The sequence below is a fragment of the Aethalodelphis obliquidens genome, unplaced genomic scaffold, assembly GCF_003676395.1.
Source record: "Aethalodelphis obliquidens isolate GAN/ISIS:26980383/991018 unplaced genomic scaffold, ASM367639v1 scaffold9, whole genome shotgun sequence".
NCBI lineage: Eukaryota > Metazoa > Chordata > Mammalia > Artiodactyla > Delphinidae > Aethalodelphis > Aethalodelphis obliquidens.
In genome coordinates, this window is record NW_020837953.1 from 45,457,591 (window position 1) to 45,484,782 (window position 27,192).

At 45.8% G+C, this 27,192-nt stretch overlaps 1 protein-coding gene across 6 annotated transcripts in view; it reads left to right on the forward strand.

The window, feature by feature from the left end:
* The window catches only part of CLSTN1 (calsyntenin 1), a 78,070-nt gene that overhangs the window by 46,979 nt on the left and 3,899 nt on the right, over positions 1-27,192 (forward strand). For 3 of the 6 annotated variants that reach the window (XM_027110273.1, XM_027110276.1, XM_027110270.1), the window contains exons 3-15: positions 4,269-4,298; positions 5,471-5,666; positions 7,004-7,212; positions 10,247-10,396; positions 10,510-10,695; positions 13,514-13,762; positions 14,102-14,223; positions 19,379-19,541; positions 23,156-23,212; positions 24,507-24,664; positions 25,728-25,876; positions 26,165-26,391; positions 26,877-27,047. In XM_027110273.1, the coding sequence (XP_026966074.1) occupies positions 4,269-4,298; positions 5,471-5,666; positions 7,004-7,212; positions 10,247-10,396; positions 10,510-10,695; positions 13,514-13,762; positions 14,102-14,223; positions 19,379-19,541; positions 23,156-23,212; positions 24,507-24,664; positions 25,728-25,876; positions 26,165-26,391; positions 26,877-27,047 (2,067 nt within the window). The remainder of the gene's footprint in view (positions 1-4,268; positions 4,299-5,470; positions 5,667-7,003; positions 7,213-10,246; positions 10,397-10,509; positions 10,696-13,513; positions 13,763-14,101; positions 14,224-19,378; positions 19,542-23,155; positions 23,213-24,506; positions 24,665-25,727; positions 25,877-26,164; positions 26,392-26,876; positions 27,048-27,192) is intronic. The other 3 variants (XM_027110272.1, XM_027110274.1, XM_027110275.1) reach the window with 3 other exon arrangements.

A 27,192-nucleotide genomic window follows, 5' to 3' on the forward strand; every position in this document is an offset into this window, starting at 1 on the left:
TGGTGCATTCTGAGGCCATCACAGCTAGAGGGGTCGTCCAGGAAACCTGGTGGGGCATTTCAGATATGACGGGATTCATCTAGCGGAGCAATGGTACGTGGTCTGGATTGAGTGGGAAGGAACAGGACAGAAAGAAAACAATACGAGAGGTGATTTTGAGGGGGTCCTTCTTTGCTGAGGTTGGGAGAAGGCTGAGTCTGGGAGAGCAGCCTGAGGATGCAGAGGGCAGAGGTGCACTTTCTGTGTCATCACCATGGTGCAGCTCCACCTGATACATGCGGCTCCCACGTAACCACACGTATGTAACGGTCATACGTGTGTCACTAGGAGAACTGTACGCGCAAGTGTGAAGGAGAGGGGAGAAGAATGAATCAATGACCACTTGAAAGTTTAGAAAGATGAGCTCCCAGGAGAATTATTGACAGAAATTGGTCCCTGGTTTGGAGGAGGAAAATCATAAACTGAACGAGAGGCAGTAGGATACTCCCTATGAAAATATCCAAGGGATATTATTGTTCATTTTGTTGGCTGTGTAATGCGATTGTAGTTATGTTAAAGAGAAAGGTCTTTATCTGCATCCAGTGAATGTTGTGTGGATGAAAGAGATTAATGTGGGGCTTTAAAATCCTCCAACAAACAAACCAGCGAGAAGTTTGCTTGGGATAAACAGGCCAAACACCTTTTTCGTGAATCTTGTCCTCTTTTCTCTGCACCTCAGTTCCCTAAAGGGCACCATCAGCTGAAAACCCGGGTGTTCCTCCCAACCCTCTCACTCTCTCTGCCCAGTGGGCTGCAAAGTCCTGTCCATCCTCCTGAAATCCCTTAAATATTTCCTGCTGACACCGCCTTAGTCTAGCCCTCATCAGATCTCATCTGAAATACTGCAGTCGCTTTCACTCATTCACTCGCCCCTCGCCTGTTCCAGTCGGATCCGTCTTCCTCATTAGAATCGGGGTCTCCGGTTGGACGAGTAGATGGACCCCGAGAAATGCGTGTACTGGCCAGTGTGCAGACGATGGCTTAGAAGACCCAGCAGAGACACGAAGGCCACGCAGGTGGTACGGAAAGCCCAGGTCTGCCCAGGGTGAACTTCATGCTGCTCCTGTTGCATCAGGCTGCCAGCCGGCGAGATGGTTTTAAATCATTCCAGGCAAAAGGCCCCAGTTGACCTAGCTGTGTAATGAGCACCGTGGATCTGAGGCACCAGGTCCTAATGAGGTAGCCCATTTGAGTAGTGACTTAGGTACAATCGGTGGGGTATGTGGCGAAGGTAACACATGTACGTTTTTGCTGTTCTCGTTGTAAATAGTTCCTGTCTTCTAGAGAGCAGCCTGGAAATACATGAGTTTCAGAATAACGTCTATTCTTAGATTTGATAATCATCCGTTTGAGGTGTTATTCCGTAACAAATCGTGGTAGAGGCACGTGTTCAAAGCGCAAGTACAACCCCCCATTCCTCTCTCCGGACCTTCCTTCCATGGTTTCTCCCCATGTCGGCTGAAGGCAACTTCACCCTTTGCAGTTTCTCACTCAGAATCCCTCAGCCTTGGCCTTACTTTCAAAACCCATCTGACCACTTCCCAGCGTCCCATGTCCTCCCTGCTCTGTCCTTCAGCGTCTCTGCCTGGGTCACTCCAGTGTCCACCTTTGCCCTCTGACAGACGTATTTTCGGCACAGCAGTCAGATGGATTCTTTCAGACTATGAGCCATATTTATTTATTTCTCTGCTCAGAACTCTCCAGTCATGCCCTCCTCACTTGGGGGAGAAGCAGCAATTGTGTAGTAGCTGCCGTAGCTTCAGGTTGCTTGTCTGTATCTCACCTCATCTTTTGTCCTCCCCTGTGCTCAGCCACTGAGCAGCGCACGCCTCCTTGTTCCTGAGCCGGGCCAGGCCCAGGTCTGCCTCGGGACCTTTGCACTCACTGTTCCCTCTCTGTGGAACTCTTCCCCAGATGAGCATGTGGTTTGCTCCCTTAGTTTCCTCTGGTTTCTACTCTGACGTTACCTTATCAATGCAGCCTTCCCTGGACACCTGAAGTATCGACTGGAAACACCCCGGTGCTTTCCTACCCTCGGAGTCCTCCCTCCCCCTCCTCCTAGCCTGATAGCCTGAAGGAGTGACTGAGGGAGTTTCAGCTTTTGGCAAACAGTTCCACTCTCCTCATAATCTCAGAAACAGCCTCAAGGACATTGCCTGAATGATGAGTGTCTTTAAACTCTTACTCAGCAATGCACCAAGTAGGCGGCATCACCCAGGTCAGACGCTTCGTCCCAGGGTCTTAAATCTCACTTCCCTACACAGCCGCCTTGTCGGCAAAGCACGTGCCGTCGCGGTGAGCGATGTGGGGCGGCCTCACAGTTTCCTCTTCGGAACAGCAAACTCCAAGTCAAAAACCGAGATGTTACCTGTGAATTCAAGCAGGGCAACCTGATTTACCTTAATGTGTACTATGCTGTGTTGGTACCTTAACGTGTACTATGCTGTGTTAGTATACACCCGAAAAGTGTGAATGCAAGCTGGTGACTTAGCGTTCTGGAAAACAGTTGGACGCAGCTGTTGTGCTCATGGTGGATTCCAGAGCAGTGATCAGCCAGCCTTTCTGTCAAAAGCTGGTAGTGAGATTTCGAGGCTTTGCAGCCCACAGGGTCTCTTTGGCAGTGACCCAGCTGTGCCACTATCGGGGGAGGGGAAAGCAGCCCTAGACAAGACATTAGTAGGTCTGTGTCGTGATAAAACATTACTTATGGACACTGAAGTTTGAATTTCATGTACTTTTCTCGTGTCCTGAAGTGATACACAGGAGCCATTTTCAGCTCGCAGGCCCTGGCTGGACTTGACCTGCGGGTTTGCCCCCACCACTCTGAGCAGTGCTGTCCCGTAGAGCTTGTGGTGGGATGGTGGTGGGATTCCCTGTCCACGTCTCCATTCAGTAGTTACTAGTCACGTGTGCCCGTTGAGCCCTTGAAATGCAGCCACTGCGACCGAGGAACTGAGTTTTTAATATCATGCACTAAAATATGAATTTTAGTTCAATTTTTAGCAGCCCCTCGTGGCTAATGGCTCCAGTACCAGGCAGCACAGATCTGGAGAGAGCCTGTGTATGTGCCCAGGAAGCAGGACAGAAGGACCCACCGTAGCCTTGTTCATACACAGCAAAACACTGGAGTTACGGTGTGTTCACACAATGGGAAATCATTACAGTGACAGCAAACGTTCGCGGAGCGCTTTCTTTGTGCCGGGCAATGTTTTAAGCGCTTACGTTTTAACTCACTGGGTTCTCCCTGTGCGTGCTGGTGAGAGTGCGTGAACTGTGTGACTGCATACGCCAACGAGGACGAAGGCATCGCAGACACGCACGGTTGGAAAAGGTCGAGTGAAAAAGCAAGTCACAAAAATCGCGCACCATATGATGGCCATTTTTTGAAACTCAAAAATAAACAAAATGAAACAACACTGTTGAGGGATATGCAAATATGTGGTAAAACCATTAAAAAAAAAACCAAAAAACAGGGAATTGAGGCTGTGTAACCTCTGGTGGGAGGGACGGTTTCCCCGGCGAGGCCACGCTACGTCCGGGGAGAGGGACTCCTGATCGTCTCGTTTCTGCTCTGTAGGGGTCGCAGGATGAGGTGAGCAGGATTTATATTGACTTGGGAGAAGAGCTGTTTTCACAAAATAAAAGCCATGATCGTTGTAGCATCGCTACAGTTAGTGCCGAATCTGGTTTCAGTTTGCATTTAAGTATGTGTTCCATTAGAAGAGGGCTTTGTGTTTGTTGCCTTGGTTGGGTACTTTAGGTGAGAACACATTGTTATTCAGCTCAAGAACAAAGGGTTAAAGTCAAACCCTTTCCTCCAACTGTTCTGTTAAATCTAAGGACCCGTTGAAAGTTACCAGAATCTAGCCACTGAGAACTTAGCTTGAAAATGAAAATCCGAAAACTGTAAAATAACAACTAGACTTACTTAGAAACTGTTATCATCAAAGCGGTCATGGAGAGAAAAATCCTCATGACACCTGAGGGTGTGAGGAGACTTTATAGCGGCATTTCATCACTAGGCTAGAGTAATCTGTGGTAAGTTGGATTCATAGAGATGTTTTGTTACTGAAGATGCAGTTCTGCTAAAGCTGGCTACCGAATTTGTTGTTAAATTATGTCAAGCTTTTCTGTGTAATATGTGCATCTTTGACTTTTTTTTTTTCCTTATTGTTTCGGCTTCCTTCTTTCCTGTATTACTGACATGGGTTTATCTTTTCTCCCTTTAGAGAGTTTTGAGGTGACAGTCACCAAAGAAGGTGATAAAGGGTTCTTTCTATGCCTCTTATGAACATTAACCCACTAACTTTGTTTATAAAATTGGGAATCAGCCCTTAAACAGAAGAAACTGTCATGTTCTCTCACCCCTATTTATTCTCCTACTTTATTTCTATTTTTAAGTATATTGATGGAAATTGTATGTAACCAGACCCTTGGTTAGAAATATCTGGAAATCAGACATCCATTTGAACTACATGGATAATCCTGTTCCTTTTTTTATAATTGGATTTAAGAGATTCACTTTGTGACCATTTTCTACTAGTTGTCATTTTGGAAGAGTTCAGTTTTGTTTTTATGTGAAATATACTCTGTGAAGTTTTATACATACATCAAAGTATTTATATGTATTCTCCCATGGGCCAGAATGGAAACCTAGGTTTTAACTCCTAAATAAGCTTGTAGACCAACTTGGATGTGCTTACGTTCCCAGGCAGGCTTCTTTTTCAGGTCTGATAGGATAAAGTCCGAAACAAGGCAACTCTAGCAAATCCCTCCCGAGAATGGAAACTGTATCTTAATTGTAGCTGATAGCTGTTGAAATGGATGCCTGAAAAGTTGGTATTTCTACCGTTTTCTCATTCAGTAGTTTGTTTTGATTCCCTAATTTTAGCCAGGCTCATTGCACAGGAAGACTTGTTTCTTCGATATATATATATTTTTTTTTGACAGACTTTCTGTAATAATGGTGCTGAACCTATGCCTCACTGCTTCTTCCTCTCTCAACACTTAACTGTGCCTTCTAGCCTCCTCTCTGGTCCAAATCAAAATAGCTGCGCAGCCCTCCCAGGAAGCTGGGCGGCTTCTCCGTGTTATCAGGCCTTGGCTGTTTGCTCATGAAACTACTTTGCCCTGGAGCTCTCTTAAGTACTCCTGTGAAATGCCTGTCTATATTTTTTCTCTTTCTCTTTTGTATTCCTGCATGAATGGATGCAAAGTTTAAACAAGTTGCTTGGAAAGCCAGAACATGCTTCTTTTTACTAAAGCCCCAGAACTTACCCCCTGTCCAAGCACAAGTGCCCTTGTTTTGTTCACAGACCCCCTAAACCCCTGGCTGCCAAATTGTTGTTGTTTATTTTCTTTGGGGGAGGAGGGGAGTGTGCCCTTTGTTTGTGTGGCGGAAACTCTAACCCGTGCTGTTTTGACTCCCTAGGTGAGATTTGTGGATTTAAAATTCATGGGCAGAATGTCCCCTTTGATGCAGTAGTGGTGGATAAATCCACTGGCGAGGGAATCATTCGCTCAAAAGAGAAACTGGACTGTGAACTCCAGAAGGACTACACATTCACCATCCAGGCCTACGACTGCGGGAAGGGGCCTGACGGGGCCAACGTGAAAAAGTCTCATAAGTAAGCGAGCTGGACAGAGAGCGTGTGTGTGTAAGGAAAGTGGTGACAGTTGCCGCTGCCCCAAGACTTCTTGTTTTTGAAACATGAGGCAGTTCCCAGTTGTCCCCAGTGAGATTGTAAGCTCTTTGAGGGCAGGTATCCTGTTTACCCTTGTGTATGGCTCCCAGCAAGTGCCTGGCACATAGTAGGTGTTGAATAAACGAGTAATTGTATCCCACCAGATACTCTAGTAAAGAAACTAGGGCCTTACATTGAAAATTCAAAAAGCCTACTTTTACCCAGAGGAAGGTATTTTGTTGTTACGTTTATCTTTTTTTTTTTTCCGTAAATTTAAAGGGCATGAAACGCTTTTGAGCTGGTGGAAGAGAGCTGGCTTCTGCACCCCATCCTGGGTGTGTTCACATCGTTCTTGCCAGTTGAGAACTACTGGTGTAACGGAGAAGATTGAACAAGACTTGGATTTAGCCTTTTTCTAGTCTTTTCTCCGCCACTTACTAGCCCTTCGACATTAGGCAAATTTAATTTTGTCGTGTCTCCGTTTCTCCTTAGTGTATTGGCTAAGGAAGGAGGACACATAGGTGAGGTGAGGTCGTGTAACCCATTGTGAGGGTCAGGATGGACGGGTAGCACTGGGGTGTGGAGGGTCTTGGTGAACAGTGGGAGTGCTGCATGCCAGTGAATCCTGCCTCTTCCTTTTTACAAAATGTGATATTATCATTTTCCCTGAAAAAGACCTCATTTCAGTCAGGGACCTTGTCTGATTCAGAAACATACCCTGGTCAGTAGCACGTGAGACTGACCGTTTTCTGTTTGTAGCCTGGTCTGATGATGCCCTAGTTTTCTTGTGCCCGGGCTGGGGAGATGGGACATGGAACCAGGAAGGGCAAGTAGAGGTCCTTCATTTGTTGGGTCAGCAGTGGATGCTGTCCCAGCAGTGGGTTCCTGATGGTCTCTATTCCTTAGAAGCAGGGCAGAACTTGTTTTAATGCTCATAATTTCCCATCTTCTATCTGTACTTCTTAACCCTTCTTCCTAATTTTTTTCCAGATTTTGCAACAAAACATTTTTAACTTTTTGATTGGAGAGCAAACAGATGTCTAATATAGTTTATCTCCCTTCTGCCAGCCCTGCCACACATTGTCAAGAAAATCCCAAGTCTCTTATTTCATATTACTGCCTTTGTACCAGCTCTCTTACTCGCTAGGACTTGGAAGAATCAACCAGATTCCTATTTTAACTTTAAAAGTTAAAGGAAATTTAAGAATAGGGCGGAATTTTATTCTTGGGGTAAAAAAACAAGCAAAACACACAGCCTTTCTCCTTCCCCCTTCTTCCAGAGCCACTGTCCATATTCAGGTGAACGACGTGAACGAGTATGCCCCTGTATTCAAGGAGAAGTCCTACAAAGCCACGGTGGTAGAGGGGAAGCAGTACGACAGCATCCTGAGGGTGGAGGCAGTGGACGCAGACTGCTCCCCCCAGTTCAGCCAGATTTGCAGCTATGAGATTGTCACCCCGGATGTGCCATTTGCTGTCGACAAAGATGGTGAGCACCCAGGAGCGTTCTTTCCTCACTGCGGGGGAGATGGGGTAGGCAGCCCCTCTGTGCCAATCGGCTTCTAACCCAAACTTTGTCTGCACTTCGGTGAAACTCACAGTTAGTCCGTTCAGGCTGCTCTAACAAAATACCATAGACCTGGGGGGCCGAAACAGCAGACACTTACCTTTCACAGTTCTGGAGGCTGAGAAGTCCAAGATCAAGGTGCCGAACGTCAGTGAGGACCTGCTTCTTGCTGTGTCCTCTCGTGGCAGGGAGAAAGCTCTAGTCTCTTTCTCTTGTAAGGACACTAGTCCCGTCATGAGGGCTCCACCCTCATGACCTCGTCTAAACCTCATCACCTCCCAGAGGCCCCACCTCCTACTGCCATCACACTGAGAGTCAACAGTTCAACATAAGAATTTGGGGGGACACACACATTCAGTCCATAGCAAGACCTAACTTGGTGTGTCTGTCTCACATTTAAGTTGTTTTGTTTTTTAGTTAAAGTGTAGTTGATTTACAGTGTTGTGTTAGTTTCAGGCATACTGCAAAGTGATTCAGTTTTATATATATATATTTTTTTTCAGATTCTTTTCCCTTATGTGTTATTACAAAATATTGACTATAGTTCCCTGTGCTATACAGTAGGTCCTTGTTGCTTATCTTTTTTTTTTTAACTTTTTTTTTTTTATTAATTAATTTATTTTTGGCTGCTCTGGGACTTTGTTGCTGTGTGTGGGCTTTCTCTAGTTGTGGTGAGCAGGGGCTACTCTTCATTGCGGTGCGCAGGCTTCTCATTGCGGTGGCTTCTCTTGTTGTGGAGCACGGGCTCTAGGCACGCAGGCTTCAGTAGTTGTGGCACGTGGGCTCAGTAGTTGTGGCTCGTGGGCTCTAGAGCGCAGGCTCAGTAGTTGTGGCACATGGGCTTAGTTGCTTCGTGGCACGTGGGATCTTCCCGGACCAGGGCTTAAACCCTTGCCCCCTGCACTGGCAGGCTGATTCTTAATCACTGGGCCACGAGGGAAGCCCTATTTTATATATAGTAGTGTGTATATGTTTATCCCAATCTCCTAATTTATTTCCCCCCCTTCCCCTTTGGTAACCATAAGTTTGTTTTCTATGTCTATGGGTCTATTTCTGTTTTGTATGTAAGTTCATTTGTATAATTTTTTTTAAACATTCCACATTTAAGGCATATCATGATGTTTGTCTTTCTCTGTCTGGCTTACTTCACTTAGTATGATAACTGGTAGGTCCATCCATGTTGCTGCAAATGGCATTATTTCATTCTTTTTTATGGCTGAGTAATATTCCTTTGTATACATATACCACATATTTATCCATTCATCTGCCGATGGACATTTAGGTTGCTTCCATGTCCTGGCTATTGTAAACAGTGTTGCAATGAACATTGGGGTGCACTGTATCTTTTTGAATTGTGGTTTTCTCCAGATATATGCCCAGGAGTGGGATTGCTGGATCATATGGTAGCTCTATTTTTAGTTTTTTAAGGACCCTCCATACTGTTCTCCACAGTGGCTGCACCAATTTACATTCCCAGCAACAGTGTAGGAGGGTTCCCTTTTCTCCACACCCTCTCCAGCATTTATTATTTGTAGACTTTCTGATGATGGCCATTCTGACTGGTGTGGGGTGATACCTCATTGTAGTTTTGATTTGCATTTCTCTAATAAATAGCAATGTTGAGCATCTTTTCATGCATGTACCTTTTGGCCATCTATGTCTTTGGAGAAGTGTCTATTTAGGTCATGTTTAAGTTTTTACTCTGTCCCCTGAAAGCCTCTTTTCTGGCACCAAATCTTGTGTTCTCTTATAGGGTGATCCTCTATTTCCTTTCCCACCAAAATCTAATAAAAATCCCCCGCCTAAGGTGTTTTTATTTTTTTATCTCCCTACCTTTCAGTCAGCGTGCATCCGAATGAGACTGCCTCTTAGTAAGTTTCGTTTTCTGTTCTCCATCAGATTTGGCTTTTCTGCCTCGTCTTGAAGATGAAGGTTGATACCTCGCTGCCAGACACCCCGCCATCCTTAGTAACTGACTAGAATTAACTTATTCTGGAGCGCAGCTTCTTTATTAGGTTATGGCTTCTTGATGATGCTATGGTGTCTCCATTGTTAATGCATAGTCCAGAATCTTCGATGAAATGATGGACATTGCAAACACTTTGCAGACATTTGCACTCACGTTCAAAAAGCAGGCTTCTGTTCTACTGGCTGAGGGTAGGAAATCTCTCTCTAACAAAGTAAATCTTTTAGCAAGAAGTATTTAATGCAGCTCCATTTTGTATTTTTATAAATTTATTTATTTATTTGTTTTTGTTTCTGGCTGTGTTGGGTCTTCGTTGCTGCGTGCCAGCTTTCTCTAGTTGCGGCGAGCAGGGGCTACTCTTCATTGTGGTGCGCGGGCTTCTCATTGCGGTGGCTTCTCTTGTTGCAGAGCACGGGCTCTAGGTGCACAGGCTTCGGTAGTTGTGGCACGTGAGCTTTAGAGCGCAGGCTTAGTAGTTGTGGCGCACGGGCTTAGTTGCTCCGCGGCACGTGGGATCTTCCTGGACCAGGGCTCGAACCTGTGTCCCCTGCATCAGCAGGCGGATTCTTAACCACTGCGCCACCAGGGAGGCCCTCCATCTTGTATTTAATATTTGAAATACTTGAATTATTTTGTCTCTTTTATTCTCTTACACGTTAACTATTAAATCTTAAATATAAAACCAAATACAACTATAAGAATAAATGGAGGCTGAATTCTATAGGCTCATTCCTCTGCTTAAATAATCCTTCAAGGTGGATTTAGTGTGCGTTCAAGCTCACGAAAGCATGAATGTTAATTACCTCAAGCATCAGTTTATTTCTGTGTCAGTGTTTCCAGGGCTGAAACACGTGCATTTTGTGTTTCGGCATAGGACGACAGAAGTCAAAAACAGTGGGTTTAAAAATAATCGGGGAAAATAAAAAAAAAAAGTCAGAAAAGAGAAACAGAATGGGTTTGGGTTCTCACTGTTGTTTTTCCTCTTGGAAGGTTATATAAAAAACACAGAGAAGCTGAACTCCAGGAAAGAGCAACAGTACAAGCTGACAGTCACGGCCTACGACTGCGGGAAGAAGAGGGCAACAGAGGATGCTTTGGTGAAGATCAGCATCAAGCCCACCTGCACCCCTGGGTGGCAAGGTGAGCCTCACTGTCTCTCTGCTGCTGTCACACCTGCTCTGAAAATCTGTTCACCACGGAGACCTAACAGGAGTTTTCTTCCCCCCCCGCCGTCCGTGTGTGGGCCCACACAGGATGGAACAAGAGGGTCGAGTACGAGCCTGGCACTGGTGCTTTGGCGCTTTTCCCAAACGTCCACCTGGAGACATGTGGTGAATCGGTGGCCTCAGTGCAGGTGACGGTGGAGCTGGAGACCAGCCACATAGGGAAGGGCTGTGACCGCGACACCTACTCTGAGAAGTCTCTCCACCGGCTCTGTGGTAAGGAGGCGAGAGAGGGACCCTGAACCCCTAAAAGTCTGTTCAGAAGAGTGTGTGTGTGTGTGTGTGTGTGTGTGTGTGTCTGTGTCTGTGCATTTTAAGAACCACTGATTTGAAGCAAGTATTTCTCTAACATGCATTGAGAATCATCAAAATAGGCATTCTATAAGTGGAGTGAGCTTTTTTTTTGCTCACTTTTAAATCCCAAACTTTTTTTTTTTTTTTTTTTTTTGCGGTACGCGGGCCTCTCACTGTTGTGGCCTCTCCCATTGTGGAGCACAGGCTCCGGACGCGCAGGCTCAGCGGCCATGGCTCACGGGCCCAGCCGCTCCCCGGCATGTGGGATCCTCCTGGACCGGGGCACGAATCTGTGTCCCCTTCATCGGCAGGCGGATGGAGTGAGATTTAAATGAAATGAGACGTTTATGTAAGGACTGAAGGAAAAAAAAAGCTATAGGTGATGCAATAGCTTTTGGCAAACGTGAAGTAGAAAATGGAAACTAAGGAAACCTGCATCGAATTTATAGTCTTTATGTCCCACAAACAAGGTGTGGAGCAGCTGAGAGACAGAATGATCGCAGATCTGACCCAAGGCTAGTTCTCCATCTTCACCGTCAGTTTGGATATTTTCCTGGTCTGTCTGAAGGAGGTAAAGGTGAGGTATGGATGCCTCTTGGGGAAGATGCTGAGGAGGAATGTTCCGCTTGGCCGGTGGTAAAACACCAGTAACTTCAGTGGCCTCTTGATGCTCGGAAGGGCCTTTCGTAGGGAGCATTTTCCAGTACTCGTCTGTCTTTTCACTAAGTGATAATGACAGTTAGATTCAGGCAACCGGTTTTCTTTCATAATTGGAAATTGTCATATGAAGAATAAGCAAAAGGGAAAAAGTATATTCTCTGCGGCTCATCCTGATTCTGAATCCAAATATTCATAATCATGTACCTAAATGTATGTAAGTAAAGAGGTCTGGAATATTTTCTATTTTATACTATGTAAGTATAGTGTAAAAGTACTTTCTCGTAATGCCATTATTTTTTATGGTATTAAATGAACATTCTCTCAGCAGAACAGTTTAAAGGTAGAAAGAATTTTCTATTTGAGTGCTTACTGTACGCTAGGTCCTTCCACATGTGTTATTTCATTTAATCTTCCCATCAGGCCTACAAAGGTGGTAGCATTGGCCTCGTCTTTACAGAAGAATTAGTTGAGACCGAGGGAGGCTGAGTCGCTTGCCCAAGGTCACACTTTTAGGAAGTGGCCGAGCTGGGATTTGGACCAAGATCGTATGATAGTCAAAAGACCAGGCTGTCCCAGCCAAGTCATGCTGCCCCTAGGAATAGAGAAGTCAAGGGCCCGGTGGCTGTGAAAGGTTGCAAAATCTTCTGTGGATGAATTTAAAAGAAAATCGAGCCTGGCAACGTGTAACAGAAGTTGTGAAAATGTTTCATGTTCTTTGGCTTAGTATCCCATTTCTAGGAGTTTATCCTAAGGGAATAATCATGGAGACACACAAAAGTCCTCGTCAAGGCAAGGTTTGTCACAGAGAAAAAATAGGGACAACTCCGTGTGCACAGGACAGATCAGTTAAATATATCACAGCACAAATTCTATACAGTGAAATGCTATTCAGACATTTTAAATTATGCTGTAAAGAATATTACTGGGAATATATGTAGGTGTTACATAGCAGGACTCCACTTTTATAATATATTCATATTATACATATTTTATGACATATATTCATACGTATTATACATATTTTAATAATATGTGTACATTCATAAAGAAAGGACTGGAAGTGTTTATACCCAAATGTTAATAGTGGGTATATTGGGGTGGGATCACAAGTAATGCTTCTTTTTTTTTCTCTTTTCTTTATTTTTTTATTGAAGTATAGTTGCTGTACAACATAGTGATTCACAGTTTTTAAAGGTTATACTCCTCTTTTTTTCTTCCTTTAAAAAAAAATCCATGGTTATTATTTATGAATCTTTTTAATAATAAAAACCCTTATTTTTGAGGAAAAGTAAACTGGAACTAGCAAACTGTATAACCATTAAGATAAAAGTGGTACCTTAATACATGCACCCCAGTGTTCATAGCAGCACTGTTTATAATAACCAAGACATGGAACTCACCTGACTGTCCATTGACAGATGAATGGGTAAAGAAGATATGTGTGTATATATATATATATATATATATGTGTGTGTGTGTGTATGTATACACACACGCGTGCACGCACACACACACAGTGGAATATTACTCAGCCATAAGAAAGAATGAAATATTGCCATTTGCAGCAACATGGGTGGACCTAGAGATTATCATATTAAGTGAAGTAAGTCAGACAAAGACAGATATCATATGCTATCACTTATATGTGGAATCTAAAAAAAATTATACAAATGAACTTATTTATAAAACAGAAATAGACTCACAGACATAGGAAACAAACTATGGTTACCAAAGGTGGGGAGAGGAGGGATAAATTAGGACTTTGGGATAAATATATACACACTACCATATATAAAATAGGTAAACAAGGACCTACGGTATAGCACAGAGAGCTATACTCAATATCTTGTACTAACCTATAACAGAAGAGAATGTAAAAAAAACAATATATATATTTATATATGTATGTATAACTGAATCACTTTGCTCTACACCTGAAACTAACACAACATTGTAAATCAACTCTAGTTCAATTTAAGAAAAACAAAAAAACAAAAACAGTACCTTAGTGTGGCTTTGAAATGCTTGTCCCTTTTGAGTTCGTCGCATGATGCATAGTGAGTGTCTCCATGTTGCTTAGGCGCTGCGTCTGGCACAGCTGAGCTGCTCCCTTCCCCGGGCGGCTCCTTGAACTGGACCATCGGCCTCCCCACTGACAATGGCCACGACAGCGACCAGGTCTTCGAGTTCAATGGCACTCAAGGGGTGAGGGTCCCAGATGGCGTCGTTTCCGTCAACCCCAAGGAGCCTTTTACGATCTCTGTGTGGATGAGGCACGGGCCGTTTGGCAGGAAGAAGGAGACGGTCCTTTGCAGCTCAGACAAAACAGGTGGGTGAGCTTCGCTGTAAGGGGCGTCCGCTGTAGTGGTGCCTGGAGGTGGGCACCTTATTCTAACCCTAAAGGCTCCCACACGCTCTTGGTGACACACGTTGCTCTGTGCTCAAGACACTGCACTGGTCTCTGGGCGTTTGCTAGCTTTACTCAGTGGATTGGGCCCCTCTTCTCAGTAAAGCCCAAGCGTAGTTTTTCCTAAACCCTGCCTTGGCCCACCGTGGAGAGTTCACCCGTGCTGATAAAACTGTGTCTTCAAGATCCATTCAAGAAACAGCTTTTAGTTCTCCTTTGGGTCTTAAGTCGGCAGTTTACTAGTAGAATTACTCTTCGCAGATATGAACCGACACCATTATTCACTCTATGTCCACGGCTGCTGGCTTATTTTCCTCCTCCGTCAGGATCCTTCAGAAGAGAAGAAATACAAACCTGCAGAATTCCACTGGAAGTTGAATCAGGTGAGTGCATGGAAAACTCACTGCTCTGGGTGTTCTTCAGAGAGGTTAAACGGGCACTGCGACCGTGAACAGGACCGGCTGTTTATGGGCAGGGTTTATGTACGATTTTATGATTTCTGTGTCTGTGGCTAATAGGACAGCAAATTAAATCCACTGAACTCCTTTTTACTGAAAGCCTAAGTTTGTTTTTTTACCTGTACGTGTTTTATACATAAAATATTAATACAGGCGTACCTCATTTTATTGCGCTCCACAGATAATTGCAGTTTTTATAAATTGAAGGCTTGTGGCAACCCTGCCTTGTCAGATAATGTTAGCATTTTTTAGCAGTATTTTTTAATGAAGGTATGTACACTGTTATTTTTAGACATAATGCAGTTGCACACTTAATAGACCACAGTGTAGTGTAAACATAAGTTTATATGCACTGGGAAACGAAAATAAATTCGTAAGACTCGCTTTATTGTGGTGTGGTCTGGAACCAAACCTGTGATATCTCCAAGGTGTGCCTGTATAAAGAAATGATATGTTTCAAATCCCAAATATCGTGTTATAATTTATTGAGATAAGCAGCACTTGCTTCAAAATTGGGATTGGGGTCCTTGTATTTGTTTATTATTTAAGGCCTTGCCTCCCAAGTTGTGCCAAGGACCCTGGGTGCCTCAGCAGATTCGGGGGTGCGATGGGATGTTTTAAATATTCAAGGAACCAGCAATCTTGACATCTTTCAGGCACCACATGAACTATTAGCTCGTGGGAATTTATAGTTTCAACATTAGAGCACATTATACTTCTTGTGATGATGTCATGTCTTTGCAAAGCTGATTTCCTAACAGTTGCTGTGATAAAAATCAAGCGTCATGTGCAAAGAATCAATGTGTTACAGGAAATGAGGAGATGCTGTAAACTGAGAAAGCCTTTTCATTAAAATCACAGCAGGTCATTTCCTCTTGTGAGTTAGAGTTGGGGCAAGAAGGAAACCTGAGCTTAATTTATTTGCCTCGTGGAGTTTGTGGATAAGAGCTGACAGTGTTATATGTGCCTGTAGTTGGTAAAATATAACATTGTCTGACACAGTTACAAGATAGATACATGAGAGCACATATGAGAAAGGAAAAAAGTATGTGATGGTGGAAAGATGAAGTGACTGTCAAGTTGGCAGTGTTCATCTCTTACTGGTGTAATTTTTATTTACATAGATCATTTCTTTCTCGGAAACTTTTGTCATCAGTTTTTTCAAGAAACTAAGAAAGGTATCATACAGAAAAAAATGTTGCAATGTAGGTAGACATTTTAGGTATAGTTCTGTTTTAGTAACCACAGTCTACACTTAGATATTCAGTTTCTTCTGATGACATGTTTTAGAAACTTTATCATGGAAAATTTCACACATAGGTAAAGGTGGACAGATTAGTGTAAGGAACAACTCCACACACCCTGGCTTCAATAATTATCAGCTCTTGGTCAACCTTGTTTCATTGTTACCTCCACTATTAAGAGTTTTTTGTTCAAATTGTCTCATAGATGTTTTCGTGTTTACAAATTTGTCTGTTTGAATCAGGATCCAAATAAGGGGCCATACACTGGGATTGGCTGATAGACCTTTTGAGTTTATTTTAATCTGTAGATTTTCCTCTTCTCTCTTGGAGTTTCTTTGGTGACAGAACATGCTCCTCTCTCTGTGCTGTCATTTACCACACTCCTCTCTCTTCCTTATACCCTGTAAATTGGGACTGGGCTGTAAAGACTTGATCAGAATGGGGTTTGCGTGTTTCTGATCTGTTTAAGCTCCGTCGGGTTGTTTCTCTTTTGTGATTTAAGCAGCCGTCAGTGGTCAGTGTCACCACCCTTGTGGCACTTGATCTCTGGTCACTTGGGTCATAGGAAGTGTGTTCTCAGGAAGGGCTCATGGAAACAGTTAATTCCTGAGTTCTTACGTGTTGTTTTAATAGTTTGTCTGTGGCCTTTATACTGAAGGTCACTTTGGCTGGATATAACATCTCTGGCTCCGAGGTAAGATTTCCAAGAACAGAAAATCTGTCTCTCCATTGAGTTCTGATGTAAAATGTTGCTGTTAAAATCTGACAACAGCTTGATTTTCTTTCCTTTATAAAACACTCAGTCTTGGGCTTCCCTGGTGGCGCAGTGGTTGAGAGTCCGCCTGGCGATGCAGGGGACACGGGTTCGTGCCCCGGTCCGGGAGGATCCCACATGCCGCGGAGCGGCTGGGCCCGTGAGCCATGGCCGCTGAGCCTGCGCATCCGGAGCCTGTGCTCCGCAACGGGAGAGGCCACAGCAGTGAGAGGCCCGCATACCGCAAAAAAATAAAAGAAAAGGAAAACACTCAGTCTTTTTGTTTGGATGACCATGGGATGTGTGTTTTTTTTTTTCCTTCTTCTTCTTTTCTTTAAGGTCATTTAATTTTACGAATATGTCTTGGTTGTCTTAGGTCTGTTTTCCCAAATATGTGGTATGCCTTTTAGTATCTAGTTTCAAACGTTTTGGTATTTCAGGAAAGTTTTTGTTATAGTTTTTAGTATTCTCTTCTATTGCTTTGGTTTTCCTCTCTGGGGACTCCTCTTATCTTTTGTTGATATTCTTTACCTGTTTTCTGTATCTTGCCCTTTTTTTTAAATCATTCCTGTGCTTTGTCACCTCATTTCTGAGTTGCTCTAATTACAAACTATGTTCTTCTGTTTTGTCATTTTCCTCATGTCTTTTAGCGTGTTTTGAAATAACAGATTATCATTTTCATCTCTTTTGTTAGGTATGTCTTTCAGGTATGGTTTCATTATCTGAAGGGAGGTTATTCCCTTTGGTTGTCTTTTTTTTTTCTTTTAAAAACTTTTTGGGATTGAGTCGTGATCATGTTTTCCCCCCTCAATTTTACATGAAATTAGCTTTCCTACACTTTGAAAAGCATGACTTTTTTTTTTTTTTTCCTAGCTTTAGGGTTTGATCTCTCCCTTCTGTTGTTTTCATAAAGTATTTTTTTTTTAATGTGGCTTCACACCCTCTGGTATCACCTGGATCAGAAGCCCTGTTGCTTTCCTCCACCCGACTTGTTTCAGCATTCATGTAGTCACTTTGTCACCAGTATTGTCGTGGGTGTCGTCTGGGGTTTGGGCTTTTACTACCCTAATCACCGTGTTTTCAAGGAAATTAAAAAATTATACTAATTCTCCTACTCTCTTCTCAGAATATGCTCATGGTATTTCCCAAGAAACCCATACTATTTTAAAAACTGGGGGTGTACTATAAACTACTTTCTGAAGCAGCATATATTATAGAACTTGTTTTAAATAAAGAAACTAAAATTAAGATCTTATCTGTCTCAAAAGTGAATTGCTGTGCAATGTCTTTTTGTTGTTGTTGTTTTTGTTTTTTCGGTACGCGGGCCTCTCATTGCTGTGGCCTCTCCCGCTGCGGAGCACAGGCTCCGGACGCGCAGGCCCAGTGGCCATGGCCCACAGGCTCAGCCGCTTCGCGGCATGTGGGATCCTCCCGGACCGGGACACGAACCCGTGTCCCCTGCATCGGCAGGTGGACTCAACCACTGCGCCACCAGGGAAGCCCTGTGCAATTTCTTTATTTAGAAATATGTGATTATACATTTATACACACATACATTATGCGTATATAAGAAACATATATACGATATTAGAGATCTGAATTTTTTCCTCAGACTTACCAAGAGCAGCTGCTTTTCTTTGGGGATAATCTTTGGTCATTTCTTCATTTATTTTGATGTTTCTGGTCTGTTTCAGCTCTTGATTTCTCCTTGGTTCAGTTTCTTAGAATTTAAAGGTAAATTGGGCAAGCTTTTTATTTATTTATTATTTCTAAATATTTAGTTTTGGCTGCGTCGGGTCTTAGTTGCGGCACGTGGGCTTCTCTCTAGTTGTGATGCAGGGGCTTCTCTCTAGTTGCGGTGTGTGGGCTCAGTAGTTGTGGCGTGCGGGCTTAGTTGCCCTGCTGCGTGTGGGATCTTAGTTCCCCAATCAGGGATCAAACTCACGTCCCCTGCATTGGAAGGCAGATTTCTTAACCACTGGACCATACAGGGAAGTCCCTGGGCAGGCTTTTTAAAAATACAGTTTTAGAAATTTCATCCCATAGCGTCTCCTTCTCTGCCTGTCCCTGTTCTTGCATGTCTGTCTCTTCCTCTAAAGCCAGAAATCAGGGAATGCCAGACCAGCCAGGCCTTGGAGACTGCAGACCAGCACCCCACGTGACAACAGGGGAGATATTGGGGAGCTGCTCCTTCATGATAGGAGAGGAGCTCAGTTGAATTTGGCCATCTGAGCTGTATGTTCGTATTTATTTAGACCATCACCTTTGAACCGAAAAAGAAAGCACATGTGCTGTAGCGGGCCTCGGTCAGAAACTGGAGGCATTTTTCATTTAAAAAAAAATATTTATTTATTTATTTTTGGCTGTGTTGGGTCTTCGTTGCTGCACACGGGCTTTCTCTAGTTGCGGCGAGCAGGGGCTACTCTTCGTTGTGGTGCGTGGGCTTCTCATTGCGGTGGCTTCTCTTGTTGCAGAGCACGGGCTCTAGGTGCGCGGGCTTCAGTAGTTGCAGCACGTGGGCTCAGTAGTTGTGGCTCGCGGGCTCTAGAGCTCAGGCTCAGTAGCTGTGGTGCATGGGCTTAGTTGCTCCGTGGCATGTGGGATCTTTCCGGACCAGGGCTCGAACCCGTGGCCCCTGCATTGGCAGGCGGATTCTTAACCACTGCGCCACAGTGGTTAATGTGGAAGTGCCACGTTTTTCATTTTGATCCAGAAAAGGAACGACCAGCCCCCTGGGTGGTGTCCATCCTGCTGATACTAGAATTTCCTGGTGTCATGCTCTTGGCAGAAGGGAATCGGGCAGCTCCCTGTCTGGGGTCCTGTCACATGATGAATGAGTAGCGCCCCCAAGTCTGAAGCGTCCTAGAGATGGTAATGTCACCTTGACCTTTTGGGGTGAGATGCGGTGGGATGAGACGTATTTTGTTGTTGTCATTTTAAGTCTTTTCCTTTTTAGGAAGACAGAGGTTCATTCTGGGTGACTTGTTCTCGTGTCCAGTTATGTCGCTCTCATGGCTGCGTCTTTGGGTGAGAGGGAAGGTGGACGTTTCACACTTAACCACCCACCCCCTTGGCCTTGTAGGTCTGTGACGAGGAATGGCATCACTATGTCCTCAACGTGGAAATCCCAAACGTGACTCTTTATGTGGACGGCGTCTCTCATAAGCCCTTCTCTGTGACTGAAGACTACCCGCTTCACGCGTCCAAGATCGAAACCCAGCTCATGGTTGGAGCTTGCTGGCAAGGTAACGGTCGTCGGCACCCTGTCCCCTCCAGGCTTCGAGAATTCAGTACTTCTTCTCTGCTCTGTTGGTGGAAACAGGCTCCTCTCAGAGTCTCACATCCCTTACTGTCCTCTCCTTTCTCTTTTCATTCCTTTGCCTGGTGTAGCCTTTCTGGGGGGCACGGCTGCTGCCAGGCTCCAGGAGGGCTCTATTTACGATGCTTGATGAAGGCGTTAAAGGATGGGAACTCCTTTCCCGGGGGTCCAGGAGGAGATATGCAGAGGGAGAGTGTCATTGAGGACCTTGTTTATAAATTATTTATAAATTAACCTGTTCGTTGGAAAGTTTACAAAAACAGAGAGGCAACCGTCAGGCACAGACACGTGAGTTGCTCCGGCCAGGAGGTCAGAGTGATTAGCACTTGATAACCTGGCGGGAGCACCTTCAGTGAGGATTGGGGGAGAGTCCGTGGCCGTCTCTGCTGGAAGACCAGGACGGGATGTGATGACAGCCACCAGCGAGACGATACCTTTTATTCTTGTTTTCTGAGTGGCAGGCTGTGTGCCAATGGCTTCACATACATTATCTCATTAATCCTAATAATATGTTTGCGGGGCAGCAGCTCTTTTTATCCCTATTTCATAGCTGAAAAACCGGGGCTCAGAGAAGTAGTGAGCTGTGTTACCAGCTGGTTACATGGTGCTAGGATTTGAACCACTGGAGCCAGTGCACTCAGGCCCAGTGTTCTGACCCACCAAACCAGGGGTGCTACCCTTTTCTGTGCCACGGAGTCCTCTGGTGGTCTGTGAAGCCTATGGACCTTTCTCAGGATAATTTCTTACTAGTCTATGAAACAAAATAAAATACATAGGATTTCAAAGGCGACCAATTAAACTGAAATACAGTTGTCAAAGTACTAAAAGGATAAATTTGTAAAGTAGTAACACCTGTGCTGCTTTACTAACTCATGAAGATCAGGCGCCTCCATTAACTTCCGGGAGGCAGAGCAGGAGGGGCTTGGTAACCATGCTGTGTACCTACAGCAGAGCAGCTGGCAGGACGTGATACCTGGCGGCACAGTCATAGTTTCTTCTAATATCCCTGTGATTTGTAGCTGACATTTATAACCAAAGGGAAAACTAAATTTTAGAAGTTAGTAAAAATTAAGCATGTGATTTTTCCCAGACCCCTGGTCTGCTCTCAAGGTTCATGGGCCCCCCCCTCCAACTTTGCCCATGACTGTGTGTTGTGTCACTTCAGGGTGTCATCATCACTACATGTACCTGCTAAATAGGCCTTCTTTTTCCTTCCCTTTGGAAACATTATACCTTGAGTTAGGTTAGAAATTTGTGAAAGAGCCTAAATGCCAAGACAGTTTTGCTGCTTTTAGGAGAATTTGAATTTCATAATTTTCCTGCAGATCCTTCCATATGAAAAAGAATAAGACAGTATTTCACAGTGAACTTCTTCAGCAAATTCCCAGATTTGTTACTGGTGACAATCCATCTGTGAGAAAGTAGAACGTGAGACCAAGGAATGAGGAATAAATTATTAGAAAGTTTTTAGTTGTTACGCTTAAAATTTCAGGAAGCTTATAGTTGTTACTCTTAAAATTTTAGTTCAAACTTCCTTCCCAAATTAAACAATAATTTCTGAGTAATGATTTTAAAAATAAGAATAAGAATACAAGGGACTGCCCTGGATGTCCAGTGGTTAAGACGCTGCACTTCCACTGATCCCTGGTCAGGGAACTAAGTAAGATCCCACATGCTGCATGGCGCGGCCAAAAAAAACAAAGAATAAGAACACAAGTGTGGGGACTTCCCTGGTGGCGCAGCGGTTAAGAATCCTCCTGCCAGTGTAGGGGACACAGGTTCGAGCCCTGGTCTGGGAAGATCCCACATGCCGCGGAGCAGCTAAGCCCGTGCGCCACAACTACTGAGCCTGCGCTCTAGAGCCTGCAAGCCACAACTCCTGAGCCTGCGTGCTGCAACTACCGAAGTCTGCGCGCCTAGAGCCCGTGCTCTGCAGCAAGAGAAGCCACCTCAGTGAGAAGCCTGCGCACCGCAACCAAGAGTAGCCCCTGCTCGCGGCAACTAGAGAAAGCCTGTGAGCAGCAGCAAAAACCCAACGCAGCCATAATAAATAAATAAAAAGTTTAAAAAAGGCATGATATTTACATATTTAAAAAAAGAATACAAGTGTGAACCTAAATGTTATTTTGTATTCTGGAAACTTTGTTACGGTGGAAAAACCCCCCCCCCCCCCCCCCCCCCCCCCGTCCCACCCTGCCTTCCTCTTCATGTCACAGTGTCTCTGCCATCAGATGGCAATCAGTTTTCATCCTTTCTCACCTCTTTCTACCTCAGCCCTCTCAGCATCCTCAGCCAGAAGAATCTGCCTGTAAATTTCCAAACCAAACACAAGTTTAAAAAATTTTAGTTAATGGGGGAAGAAGATCTCCTCTCTTCCTTTCAGGGGATTTGAAGTCCCTTCCCCTTCAAGTTCACTGTGGGGAGCCTGGGCTGGAGGCCCGCTTCATGGGATCAACGGAAACGTCAGTTGTAACTGTGTGTTAGGGGGACGTGGGAGCCGTGTGGGCTCCGGGGCTCAACTGTGCACACCTGGCCTCGTCCCCATGTGGCCGCAGCAGGAAAGGTGGTGAGGCCTGCGCCGTGGGGTGGGGCGGGGAGAGGGAAGCAGTGCACCCACCGCGCCGTCTGGAGGGTGGAACTTCTGTCCCCCGTCGCTGGGCGGGTGCCTCGACCCAGAACGCTGGGCGGGAACCACAGCCGCTGTCCCCAGGCCCATCACCGATTATGTTTCTCTGGGTGAGTTCCTTAACCTCCGACTCTCCCTTTCTGTTCAGAAAAACTGGTTAAAAATGCCTTCTTTCGTCTGTCACTTGGATGTGAGTGACATCCAAGTGTGAACCGATGTGAACTCCTTTTGAGCTTTCAAAAAAGACATACATGTTCACTACACACCAGGCTTTGGACGCTGACACGTGTCTTCCCCATTAAAAAGACCGGCGCTGTGGTCCAGGGTGGGTGCCTTTTGCACCAGGTACGTCTCTGCCATCAGCGCCAGCTGCCACCTCCCAGTGTCCTGCCTGGACAGGTTGAGGAGATCAGTGAATTCAGTGCACAGCTGTTACTCATCTCATTTTGAATCTGACCTGTGTTTTGGCAAGGAGGCTGCCGGAAGGTGGAATAAAAGAATGGAAAGAGATAAACGATAAGGTCCTACTGTGTAGCCCAGAGAACTACAATATATTCAATATCATGTGATAAACCATAATGGAAAAGAATATGAAAAAGAATATATATATGTATAATTGAATCGCTTTGCTGTAAAATTAACACAATATTGTAAATCAACTGTACTTAAATAAAATAAATTTAAAAAAAAAAAAAGAATGGAAAGAAGCTCGGGAGTGGTAACTATATCCCTTTGGGAAAAGGTGATCAAGTGCAGTTTTCATCCAGGTGTGGAGTGTGTCCCCAGGAGGGATGGGAGGGCAATTTTTCTCTTTGTGTTTGTGTTTGGTAGCTTTTCAAAACTAATTTTCAAGGTCCAGTTTGAAGAGCCTAACCTCTTGGTCCTTTTCTATTGTCTGTCTTGCTTTTCTACAGAGTATTCAGGAGTTGAAAATGACAATGAAACTGAGCCTGTGCCTGTGGCCTCTGCAGGTTGCTGGACTTCCTTGCCTACGGTTCACTATTGGGTTTCATTTAAAGACGAGACATCCATTCATTGTGCATTTCGCATGAGACACCCAAGTTGCATTTTGGTCCCAGACACTATTTGAGCTGCTGCTTTGCCTTATGCTACCCCACTGCATCATGGGATTTCCCTTTTCTGCCCATTCTGATCCCAGTTGAAGTGAGAACAAATGACTCATTAATGCAATGTACTAATGGGAAGTTTTTCTTTTCCTCATCAAATGTTACCCCATCCCACTGCGTGAGGCGCCCCGCTGAAGTCTCACAGGCTAAGTTTGGTTGGGAGGCCGCCTCCTGCTTCTCGTGTGTCTGAACCAGGAGACAGGAAAAGACTCGTGGCTAGATATTCTGTCCTGACTGATAATAAGTTTTAAATAATGTTTCTTAGAAATCTTGGTCCCTAGTGACGATTTAGTATCTAACGTCCCTCATCCGGAGTACGGCATGCTGCTGACAATTGGTCTCTCCTCCTCCTCCAGTGTAAGAACAGGGTTTAGTACCTCCTGGTTTTGGCTCTTCGTTACAGTCTGTCAAGGGCCACCTTCTGGCTTTTTCTTGTAACATCTTCACTCTTCCCAGTTATCCTCAGTAGGAGGAGACAGGCACACTGGGACTCAACAAAATAGCCTGTGTAGGCGGCCTTGATACTAGGCTTTGTGCAGGGTAGGATTTTAGCATTCCTTTTATCTTTCTACTCCTGCCTGTGTACGTTCATCCCAAGTTTGTGTGTATTCCCCGAGTGTGCTCAGTTAGAAAAAGCAGCCCAGGGGAATTACCTGGCGGTCCAATGGTTAGGACTTGGCGCGTTCAGTGCAGGGACCGGGGTTTGATCCCTGGTCGCGGTGCAGCCAAAAAAAAAGAAAAGAAAAAAAAAAGAAACCCAGCGCCGGATCCAGGCAGTGGTTGAAGAGGCTGGCGCTGGTAGGACATCACTTGTGTACCATGATGACGGGTGCAGCGAGGGCCACCCTTACCAGGAAGTGGCCGCATGTGTGGGGACACTCACGGGACCTCTTGGCTTCTGGGCTTCTGGGGAGGGACCCCCAGCTCCTCTCTTCTCCGGGCCACGTGCATGACCATAAACCATTTAATTTCCTCATTGTGCTTCCATGTCGATTGCTAGGCTAACAGGATCTGGTAGGAACTAACCCGCATGTCCACCCATCAGGCTGCCACCACCGGTAACATCACAATGAAAAGTGAAGCAGGAGGCCCTGGGCTGCACTCACAACTTCTGCTTTTCCACCCCCGTGTTCTGCAGGTGGTGACCTGCACATGACTCAGTTTTTCCGAGGTAATCTGGCTGGCCTGACGATCCGTTCCGGGAAGCTCACAGATAAAAAAGTGATTGACTGTCTGTATACCTGTAAAGAGGGGCTAGACCTGCACATCCCCGAAGGCAGCGGCAGCGGTGTCAAGGTAACACCAGCACCCACGACTTCCTCAAGCACAGGTGCGGAGGCTGTTGGCGTAAGGACTGATCGGTGATTGGTCCTGAGCTGCCTTTACGCACAGCATCTCCGACACTACACGTGTGGGGTGTCTTTCTCACACCAGTTCTCCAGCTCCTGGACCCCGACTCCCCAGGCGTCCTGTAATCCAGTTCAGTCCTGACACTAAGTGGGCACCAGGCCCCACTGCCCCCCACATGCCTGCTCCTCTGGTACCAGCTGCAAGGATCTGGGCCTCTGGTACCCACACTTGGCTGAAAAAAGTCGAGGGTTCCCACAATCCCTCGCCCTTTTCAGGTTCACTAATTTGCTAGAACTGCTCAGAAAACAGTTCACTTACTATTACTGGCTTATCATGAAGGATACAACTCAGGAACAAGCAGGTGGAAGGGAGGCCCAGGGCCAGGAGTGGAGGAGGGTGCACGGGCCTTCCACGCCCCCTCCAGGTGCACCACCCTCCCGGCACCTCGCTGTGTCCACCAGCCCAGAAGCGCTCCAGACCCTGTCGTTGAGAAGTTTTTGTGGAGGGTCTGTTATGTAGGTATGATTGACCAAATCATTGACCACTGTTGATTGATTAACTCAATATCCAGTCCCTGTCCCCTCCCCGGAGTTTAGAGGTGAGGCTGAAGGTCCAGTGTAATCATGTGGTTGGTTTCTTTGGCAACCAGTCCGCATCCAAGAGTCACCTCGTTAAGGTAGATTCTGGGGGCGGCTGAAAGGGGCTTATTAGGAATGAAAAAAGATGCCCCTGTCCGTCAGGAAATTCCAGAAGTTTTAGGAGCTCTGTGCCAGAAACCAGGGACAAAGACCAAATATATATTTATTATGTCACAGATCTGTCTGTGCCTTAGATATTTACCATCATGTAATAGGGTCACAGTCACTGGAATTACGTGCGCTTTTCTTCTCCAAGTCACCAATTCGAATCAGTCCCAAGCTAATCCTCTTGGTCAAAGTGTTTGTGGTTTCAGCGTCTTGCCGTTAGAACCTTATTCTGTTCCTGTCTCTCTGTTTTGGTGCCATTTCAGATCCAAGCCAACCCCAGTCAGTCAGTGTTGACCTTGGAGGGAGAGGATGTAGCGGAGTTGGATAAGGCCATGCAGCACATTTCCTACCTGAATTCACGACAGTTCCCCACACCCGGGATCCGAAGACTCAAAATCACCAGCGTGGTCAAGTATGTGCTGACTTTTAACAATAAACCTGTCTTTGCTCCGTGACCCTTGAGAAGAAAATGTGTGTATTTAGGTTTTTACGTCAACCCAGCCTCCCTTCTGTAAGGAAAGGTGATCTGTCCCTCGTTCCCAGCAAGTTTAAGTGACGTTTGGAAGCACATTCTGGGAGCGGCCGGCGTCTTGTCCGCCAGGTGGTCGTGGAATCCTGGGGTCCGCCTCCGAGCGCCTTTGTCCGTGTGGCTTGAGAAGCCGCCCTTAAAGCCCTGACCCTCCATCCCCTTCCTTGGCAGGTGTTTCAACGAGGCCGCCTGCCTCTCAGTCCCCGCGTTGGATGGCTACGTGATGGTTCTGCAGCCGGAAGAGCCCAAGATCAGTCTGAGTGGCATCCACCACTTCGCTCGAGCGGCTTCCGAATTTGAAAGCGCGGAGGGGGTTTTCCTTTTCCCCGAGCTTCGGATCATCAGCACCATCACGAGAGAGGTGGAGCCCGAAGGAGAAGGGGACGAGGACCCCACAGGTGACGGCCTAGACCCGTCGCCCAGAAGTGGGCGGCTGAAACCCCCCTGCTGCTGCTTATTCCTTGGCCCTTTTCCTCTGTGATTTTGTAGACTTGAATGTTCTAATGCTGTTCTTGGGTCTGCTTCTGGAATCGGACCCGTGGGCCAGAGCTCATTATGATCTTTGGAAACCCACCTAGAGGGTCCTTTCATCTTTTTTCCAGCTTGACCTCAGTATCTGGGATGGCTCTTGTGGGTTGAGAGGGCAGGGGTTGCTGCTGTGGGGGTGCTCCTGCTGGCTGGCCCCCCATTCTCGGGCCTTCCTGGTGGCCAGTCCTCCTAGACACATAAAGCACCCCCAATTCTTGAAAATGACTGTCCCGTACCTCCATCCGTGGTCCCTAAAAGGCCTCTGTGAGTTGGAGGATGAGCAGACAGGCTGTCGCTGTGAGCACCTCCCTGGGCTCCACAGCCTCTGCTATTTCCGGTTGGGCCATTTTTGCAGTTCAAGAGTCACTGGTGTCAGAGGAGATTGTCCACGACCTAGACACCTGCGAGGTCACGGTGGAGGGAGAGGAACTGAACCGAGAGCAGGAGAGCCTAGAAGTGGACACGGCCCGCCTGCAGCAGAAGGGCATCGAAGTGAGCAGCTCTGACCTGGGTGTGGTCTTCACAGGTGAGAGGCCAGACCCCAGACTGGGAGAGTGAAGGCTCAGAGCTCAGCGCCCACCTCCTCCCAGCTCAGCAGCTGGAGAGAGTCCTGGAGGAGGTGGGAAAGGATGAGTGGTGGCCACGCACCTTCTCCCAGACGGGAAGGGGAG